Source organism: Schistosoma mansoni (genome assembly GCF_000237925.1).
Source record: "Schistosoma mansoni, WGS project CABG00000000 data, supercontig 0164, strain Puerto Rico, whole genome shotgun sequence".
Classification (NCBI taxonomy): domain Eukaryota; kingdom Metazoa; phylum Platyhelminthes; class Trematoda; order Strigeidida; family Schistosomatidae; genus Schistosoma; species Schistosoma mansoni.
The window spans coordinates 58,492-68,252 of NW_017386053.1; the positions used below are offsets into that span (position 1 = coordinate 58,492).

The following is a 9,761-nucleotide window of genomic DNA, read 5'->3' on the forward strand; positions in this document are numbered from 1 at the left end:
GCTATGAGCAACAAATTTATTTAATGTCCTATACTTAAAATTGATGATTAAGTATATGCAAATATAAAATTTTATGTATATAATTGTATACTAAAGAAAAAGACTGATTAATTTGATTCAGTTATGTAATAATGTTCTTAATAAACAATAAAATAACCCATTATTTAAACAGTGAAATTTACACTATAGTGCAATAGTTCTATTGATTAATACAGTGAAAACATTAAAGGGCATAGGGTTAGAATAACGTTATAACAAAATAACACATTTATTTTTTCATTATAGACTACTAATAAAATAAAATCTAAAAACTTAATGTTATTTTTGAATGTTTTACTTTCCTATTGAAGTTTACTTTTGGAGAAAAGAGTTATTCTAGAATTGAACGTTTTACATATCCATCTGTCAAATTATTCCTTTCAAATTCTAAATCACTATCTATCTATCTATCTACCAATGAAGTGTATCAGAACATATGTTTGACTTATACATTTTTGAGGGGGGATGACGCATTCCTTATATAAAAATGTGTTTCTAAGGCCAAACAAATTTTTATTATCCTATTACAGTGATATTTCTTCAGAAAAAACCGCTTTATTACTTAACTATTTGACAATACTGATGTCTTTTTTCACAAATAATTCAGAAAATATTTTCACTCAACAATTAAAAAGTATGTTATTAAGGTCAACAAAACGATAGCGCTGCAAAAACACTAGTCTCTAACTTTTTATAAATTAATATAATAACAGGTCTGTATAACATTTCACATATACTACAATTGTAAATAAGTTTTAAACACATTAGCCTTGTTATGTTGAATTTCTCTTTCTTCTCCAAAAAAAATCATAAGTCAGTAAAAACACTCTAATTACTACAGAAACGGGCACATATAGCACCATAGTTTGTCATCCAACATCACAGTTTGATGTGTAATTATGACTCATGATAACAATGAAACAAATAATCCATAAAATATTGGCTTTCAGAGAGATAGAACTTTAACTTCATTGATATATTCATCTAATGAAGTAAGTATTTTGTGTTTACCGATTTAGAATTTGAAGCTCTTTAAAAAAGATTTATTAGGTTGTCTTAATTGGAAGACATCTAATGTTCATCAAGATGAAGTGTCGTATTTTTTTTTGATAAATAAAATTTAGCGACGAATGATAAAGATTCTTATTTCTCAGTGCATTAATTGACTAATCTTTTTGTGACAACTTTTTTCTAGGTCAGGAATTTAAGAATATATTATATTTTTCTCAAAGTCAACGGCAAGTACCATCTCATACTATGGAGATATCAACTGTAACATTTGCAGGGTCTTCTCAGAAACCAGTCCCATATATTTCTAAAATAGGTGAACATGAAAAGACTCAGAGTTGTATTACACCATCATCTTCCAAATATGGTGAACCTGGTATTTATCACTTCACTACTAGTCGGATTGAACAGGAATCTAGAATAACACCATTGTATACCTCGGTGAGCACAGCTTCTGGAAATTATGCGCGTAAACATCCAAGGAGATCATTTGATATCGAGAGAGAAAAGTTCCCTTATCAAAGCAGAATACTTGAACATCCATCAATCTGTCCGTATGAATTCTTGAAACAAGAATCATCCACGAGTACTGACCCGACTACTTTCACCTCAAAAACCATTTCACCTATGGAGGGTAAAGCCATAAAATTGCCTGTACCTTTTATAGAACCAGAGATGTATCCCATGAAAACACATAAAGAATCACATTTACAACAACAGAGTCATACACAGTTCACTATTTCATCTACACAAAAACCCCTTCAAAGACACTATTCAGTTCCTGAAGGGCCGATATTTGAAAGGCCAGATATATACCATATTTCTCATCCAAAATCAGCTCCATCTGAACAAGACTATAATATACCATGCTCCAAAGATTATTTTGATGTTTTTTCTATCAGCCAATCGTCCAGACCATTAAGTACTGAAACGTTTACTAGTTACATGGTGGATTATAGTGCAGCTCCATCTCTTTCTACTGAACCAGGACCATCAACATTGATGTACAAAACATTTACTCCCTCTACCACCACTGTACCTTCCAGTTCAACTAGACAAAGTGGGGAATCTTTGGAAAAACGACGATATTTCTGTCCTGAAGTACAGTGTGGAAAACGATTTGCTCGCCCAGATGAACTTAAACGGCATCATAGAATACATACTGGAACTAAACCCTTTATGTGTAAGTACTGTCCACGTTCATTTGGCCGTTCTGACCATCTAAGAACACATACTCGTTCTCATACTGGTGAACGTCCATATACATGTGAATCTTGTGGACGCAAATTCGCTCGGTCCGATGAACGTACAAGGCATAAAAAAGTTCACAATTGTGGCCTAATTAAAGAGATTCACTCAGGTGAAAGCTCGTTTTCTAACAAAACAGCCCAAATACCATGTCCACAGGAACAGATAGACACATATTCACATGAACAACTGTTAAGTACATCAGTAATTCATACATCAATACAAAGTTCGTATCTGAGTTCCGTTACTTTTCAACCATCTGTTTATACACCGATTCCATGGCAAACCACTTCAATTGAATCTAATCCTAATGTGTCACGATTTCATGATATTTCAATGGAAACTTTATCTCCTTCACCAAGTTGTCAACCAACACCGATGTTAGGTCTGCCGTATTTGAACATTACGTCATCACAACCTACTCTACCTGAATGGAAAATATACACAATTACTCCACAAACCCATCCAGTTACAACAAGTGATTCTTCATGATCAAAAAAAATCAACATTTGTCAACTATGTACATGATAAATACATGCAACATACAAGTATTATATATTAGCTATATTTTTAATTTTACTATTCATTAGAACAGTTATAGCGATATCATTCTGAAGGGTTTGATTCAAATTTGAAATAATACTTCATTTTTACGTTGTTTAAAGAATGTTCCATTTAATTATTTTCTAAATAGGTTTGTTTTCTTACAAATGATAAACTCTGTTCTCCTTTACTTACTTTTCTTTCCGATTTTATTTTTCTAAATAACACAATATGATGTTGCCTGTGTTCTTTCAATGAAATCATTCATTCCATTCAATAAGAAAAAAGCTTATATGAAAGATGAAATTATTCAAAATATTCCAAATTTATTAGATATCATTTAATTCCATCGAATTCATCTATCCTAACATTATATGAAGACGAGAAATATAAATTCCCAAAACATACAAATAAACTGAATAACAAAATGACATTCTCCTGATCTGCTTAACTTTTTCTGTCACAATTATAATCCCCATGTATGCTTAATTTGATATTTTTTTTCTAATACGAAGGTCCAATATTCAGTATTTCATTACTTTCTTGAATTTACTGTGCAATTTCAATCTTCCTTCTATGGTTATTTACATTTTGAAGAGAATTGCATTTAAGTAATGTTTAAATACTTGCCTTTCTTATTTCTCTATATTCTTTCTTATCTACTTATTATAGCTTTATTTTTTATTTATTCAGATTACAAGCAAAATAATCATATTTTATTATTTTTTAGTTACCAACATTAAAATTATAGAAGATTAAAGAGATAGGTAGGTATCAAACCAAACGAATAACAAAAAAAAGAATGATTATTTTGAAATTTTATTTTCACTATTAAAGTGATTGATACGAATGCACATTTTAACCTTGAACTAACCATCTTGGATAGTATTTTTTTTCTTTGTCACTAAAATTTCTTTTTTCCTACAGAAATAAATACAGGTTTCATAGAAACTGATGCTTTTTTCTTAATTTTCTATCCGTTATTTGGGAACAGAATATTTGATTCGATAGAAAATATAGAAAGAGTTTAGGTTTTTAACTCAAGAATTTTTGCGTTTATCTTGATAATAGTGGTCAAGTCTAGAGGTAACCACGTGCAGGAATAAAATAAATCCATAATCACCCGTAATCTATATGCATATTGTCAAAATTTGGTTAATGAAGCAATCCACCAAGTGTTTAATAGGGAAAACAGTGTGTTGCAAGAAAGCCAGATAGATAGTAAAATAAACAACACATACATGCATTTTTGAAAGTGTCGCGCACTTTGAGCTGAAGGGTTGATTGAAGAAGCTTTAGTTGACTCTTAGAAAAAGATCAGCCCAAACTTCTAAACTGATTGATGTGTTACACTTTTTTCTATGATGATCAACACTGTTTAATCAAAATTAAATTTCAGCATTTGTGCTTCACTAGTTGTGTTGCCATTGTTTTTAAATTTTTTTGATACCTATTTCTCTTACGATATGAACAGTAATCTTGTATTGACTTATTACTTTTCTCATTGACTGATAGATTCAGTTTACGTGAATGTGTCCACTAACCAAGTGACTTGGTTATGATCATTCTGAAGCTTTTGTTTTTCTGTCTAGTTAATATTTCAGTTCTTATCTACAGTTGTCTACGAATCCCCGGATAATCGAACGTATCCTATGGTATTCATTATGTAACTGATATTCACGTGAAAGAAGATGAACTAAAAGCTAACGCACGACTCACAGCTATTAAATTAGTACGTGGTAAGTCGATACGATCAATGGGATAGCTTTTCTGATCCTCATGTTCTTAACTCAAGACAACCACCATTTACATGTTAACAGTTCAAAAATATAGGATATACGTATTTTTACCCGGTGAATGTATTACTCTGATCTTCTGATGTGGCTTGACTACAGCCAGAATATTTAAAATGCAATACTTTTACAGTTGGTGCTTCGATTACGGTGACCGAGAGCATGTAAGAGATCAGCATAGAATACCTGAGAACAACCGACAACATAAACACTTAACCGGCTTAAACTTACATGGGATATTAACCATTTCTAACGGAACCAACTAGCAGAGCACGAAAATTTTTGCTAAACCAAGCAACATTATTTTTTTGTTGGTTTCGATTTAATAATATTTTATCTTCATAAGATTATGTTTTCAAGTATATCCATATTCTTCAAATAAATCTCAACGCATTAATATGAGTTTTTATGCAAAGATTTTAGCACATTTATGAATGTTTTCTTTGTGCAGTATGCATCACTATCTGGATATTTGCAGTATCGATTAGTTGGATTATTATGGAAAATTTCTTGGTTCTCGTCACTAAGTTTTGTGTTCAATATTTGACCAAGTATAAGCTTTATGTTGAATTTTGACTGCAGCTATGCTCCTTCCGTCGTAATAATATTACTTTAGTATTTCCTGATTGGTAGTGTGGCGGTAAATTTGATGCTGACCGCATTAGGTTCATTGGATAAAACTAGCTGAAGGCGCTTGGTTACACATCAGTACCAGATCACGAGTGGGTACCCTGTGCCACGCATCCTTTGCAAATGCTAGCAAGCTTAGCCCAAACGCTCCTCAACACATCGTGAGACATTCAAAACCACCATACTTTAAGTACTGAAGCTTGAAAATTCAAACGAGATGTTTAATTGTGTAAGATGATTAGGACTACGCTGATTATTGTGGCACGTGCTCATCGTTATAAGTCTTATATTCAAAATAGGTAGGAGAAACAAATCTGAGAACTTCCGACCTGTATGTCCGACTAGCGTGGTTATAAAAAGTTTGGAAAAGATTATTAAATACCTCAATAAAAGCGGATTCTTCTTGTAAAGCAGCATGACTTTAGAACAGATCTTTCATGTTTCACCAACCTACTAGTAGCCTGTGAAAGTTTTTGTTCTCTTAAAGACCAAAATTTACCTATGGATCTAGCCTACGTTGACTTCGGCAAAGCTTTTGACAAAGTTATTCGAAACCTGCTGTCATATAAGTCAGGTAATAACGGGGTTAGAAATGATTTATTGGTGTGGATAAAAAGCTCCCTAGATAGGCAACAACGAAGAGTAAAGGTGAACTCCAAGTTGTCCAGCTAGAAAACTGTGCTTGGTGGAGTGCCTCAGCGTATAGTTTTGGGGCCAGTGTTATTCCACTTGCATGTAAATGACCTTAAATGATCGTCTTGCTATATCCTGATGATGTCGAGATATGGAGAGCGATAAATAGTAAAGGTCACAGTTTGGAGCTCCAAAAAGACCTGGGAAAATTATCTGACTGGTCAAAAATTAGCAGTTGCCGATCAATGATTCCAGGTGCATTGCGATACATATTGGTTATCAAGGTACAGATACATACATGATGAATAACATTGAGCTACCTGTTATCCAGACACATAACGACTTAGGAGTCATCGTTAGTCAGGATTTAAAAACTACTGGATACTGCCACGTAATAGCTGCCAATGGTTTCAGGAATCTATGGTCAGTACGTAGGACCTTTAGCCATTTCGACACTTAAAGTTTCTTTGTACACAGTATTTGTGCGTCCTAAACTTGAGTACTGCATACAAGCGACTAGCTACTGCTTAAAACAGACAGTGAGCTTTTGAAAAAGGTTCCGAAAAAAGCATCTAAGCTCATTCCCGGAATAGAGCAGCTCTCGTATGATACACGATTGGCTAAACTAAACTTATTCTCTTTGTCATATGGAAGAATCAGAGACGACTTGATTACAGTTTTCGAATTTCTTAGTGATTAATTTGCACCTGATATGCCCACACTTTTCTTGTCTGCCAAAACAGAGAATTTACAAAGACATTAGATTAATATTCGCAAACCCAGAGCAAATAACTTGCTAGCTGACTATCGTATTTCCCATCGAATCATCAACGAATGAAATTCATTGCCTCAACACGTGATTGAAGCTCCATCCGTTGGCGCTTTCAAAAGAAAGTCAGATAAACTTAAAAATCACCACTGCTAGAGCTAGCAAGGGCCCTCTAGGCACCTGTCGTTTTCAAACTGAAGCTGATATATTATGGGGCGCTTAATCGAAGCTAGATGGTTGTTGTGAGGGTCGCATAACACAAAGTATCCGATTATAGCAACTATCCTACAATCGATTTCGAGTATGGTAAATTTTGGTTTAGCCTTTTTATTAACTTACTTAACAGACATCGCCATTTGGTTAATGACAATTTGCATATTCTTTGTAATGTTATTGCCACTAGAGCACATGACACTAGCCAAAATGTTGATTGCTTAAGTATCATTCGATAACTCATACTCCTCCCCATATATGTATGCTCTCAAATCCTATCATCAACCTTTGTTTTGTTTTGCTGTACCCTTATTAAATTTGACTTTACACTGCCTATGTAATTGCTTGCTCGCTGACTGCTCATTACTCGCTGATATTAGCTCATGTGCTTGTAACCTTCTGGCATGAGTCATTTGTCAATAAATTGTAGTTGCCGCTTCTCTTTGCCTTCTGATTTTATGCACCGTTAAGATTGGTATTACAGCGGTTATCGAGGTGATTGATTAACGAAGCACGACAATACGCAATGATGATCTGATTAGAATACTCGATCTAATGCCCTTATCTAGGGTGTAATTAATGAAACTACGTATGAGGTGCCTTTCAGGCGTATATGATTAAATTCTTTCATTTCTGATTCTTGGTTTGACTGGGTTTGTGATTGTCCAATTAGAAAGGTGTTATGAACAACAGCAATGCCAAGTAATTTGTATGCGTGATATTTTTAGCAGAAAGAGACACCCAGACGAAATGAAAAAGCGTCATTCAACCGCTTTCAGAACTCATCGCCTAATAGTAATAGGCGGGTGAAACTTTGAAAGTCTCACTTGTGTAGTTTCAGAACAAAGGAGACAAATTTTATTTCAAACTGACAGTCGATGAATTTCGAGAAAAAAAAAGGTATTATCCATTAATGCACTTTTGCGAATTTCTCTGATATGGTTTATAAGATGGAGAACAGGATATCGTCGATTGAAAAGGTAGCTAAATAAAGGTTCGTTTTACTTACCGAAACATTTATTTCAGCGACCTTCAACGGCAAAACATCACGGCGGGTGTCTCGTACCGCCAGAAGTTTTCGAGGTTGGTTACACACGTTGGTCGTCATCTGTTTCTAGTATTCCCATGCTTTTGCCTCATGATAATATCTGGAAGTCACGCAGATCGTCTTAAGTAGCTCAAATGGCTCTTTTTACCCTCCTTAGTGCTAATGTTGACTCGCTTGTTGCTCTGTAACAAGCTTCTCACGGCAAACTCATAAAAAAGATTTCGAATAAAAATGTCATTACAGTTGATAGATTTTTAAACGAAAATGCGAAGTCTTTACATGAATGTTCAGAGTCTTCACAACGAAGTAGCCAAGGATACAATGCACGAATTCAATGTACCTTTTTGTGTAAATGAACTTGATATAAAGGTCCCGTCCTTTTCACTGTTAATAAAGTTCTATCATGGCAAAGTGCTTGTTTCGTTTTGCCTTTCGTATACTCAGTATTTACTATGGTGCTCCGTGTTCGAGAACTGCATCGGACGATCTGACGGATAATCAACACATGTTTTGTCATTGGATCTGGTACTCCAACACGTAAAAGAAACATGTTGTATTACTTCATACTGCTTACATCCGTCATATATTCTTCGCATCCATACAGAACATAGCATTTCCTTGGCCTAAATTGTAACTCATGACTAGAACAAAGATGGAATATAATCTGTGATATCACCCTTACTTTTCATCGTTCTGTAAGCCGAATCAACGGTAACTATCAATGGATACTTACATCTTACTTCGACATGCTCATATTTGTAGTGAAATTAGTACGATATTCTCATTTTCCGAACTAAGCTCTTAAAGTTCGCAGTCCTGTTTTAACATGCTGAATATATTCAGCGATATTTCGCAACTTAAAAAATATATATTGTCTTAGGAAGTTCCGAGATCTGAGAAAATTTTAAGAAAATTCCCACATCTCCATAAAGTTTCAGTGTTGTAGTTACACTTTCTCAAAGTGTCTTTAAAATGCTAATCAAAATTGTATCTAAACTGGAAGGCTGCGTAGTAGTAGATATTTAGGCGAAACTATAATTCGTGGACGACTATTAAACGACTCTTAAGTGACCATAAGAGTGTCCACCTATTTTCTAGAGCCAAGTGAGGTTTATAAAGCAGTTTCAGGAACAAGGATTATGATTTACATCTGGTGGTTAGGCTGTCATCAGATTTGTGGTTTTCATCACGAACTGACATCAGCTAGAATGCCAAGCCGTTATTCAGTCAAATGGGGGGATGAAGTTCTCACGAAACTTCGAGACCTATGATTCTTAATCTGATTAACTCGTTCATCAATCATAGACTCTCCCACATTTACATGTTAAGACTTGAGCCCTCCCCCATAGTTTTCGAACTGTTTGTCGTAATCTGGGAGTTTGTTCCTTCATGCTCACTTTATCTAGTGATGGTTGTAACTACTCGATTCGTTCAATTGCTTAAAGTTGTCTTGTCACACTTGTTTTTATCACTAAAACTATCTGGACTCAATGGTAGTTACTGACTGTATTTTTCTAGTTTATCGCTGACGTCTATGAGACATCATTTTCATAAGTACCATATATCTGTAAATGATCTCTCACAACAACTTCTGTTGTGGCACTTGGGAAACACTAATCCTTCTTGAAGAATAAATCTCTGTACCAAGCTACCGTCAATGTTTAACTGAAGAATTAAGCTCAAACTTATGTGTTCACTAAAGAGTTTTACATTGCTTTCCTGTGGAATTATGTTCTTATATTACTCCTACTTTTATTGATTTGTATTATTTTAATGCAACGGTTTTCTCGAATATTATCTCTTTTTAGCTCAGCATTCTATATCTGTTACTCAACTC

At 34.2% G+C, this 9,761-nt stretch overlaps 1 protein-coding gene across 1 annotated transcript; it reads left to right on the forward strand.

Moving 5' to 3' along the window:
• Positions 1-1,296: 1,296 nt before the first annotated feature.
• On the forward strand, positions 1,297-3,079 carry Smp_094930 (early growth response protein, putative; the record flags this gene model as incomplete). Its single annotated transcript, XM_018797509.1, has 1 exon — positions 1,297-3,079. One exon carries the CDS (start codon positions 1,297-1,299, stop codon positions 2,785-2,787), a length of 1,491 nt encoding a protein of 496 aa, XP_018646771.1. The 3' UTR covers positions 2,788-3,079.
• Positions 3,080-9,761: the final 6,682 nt, after the last annotated feature.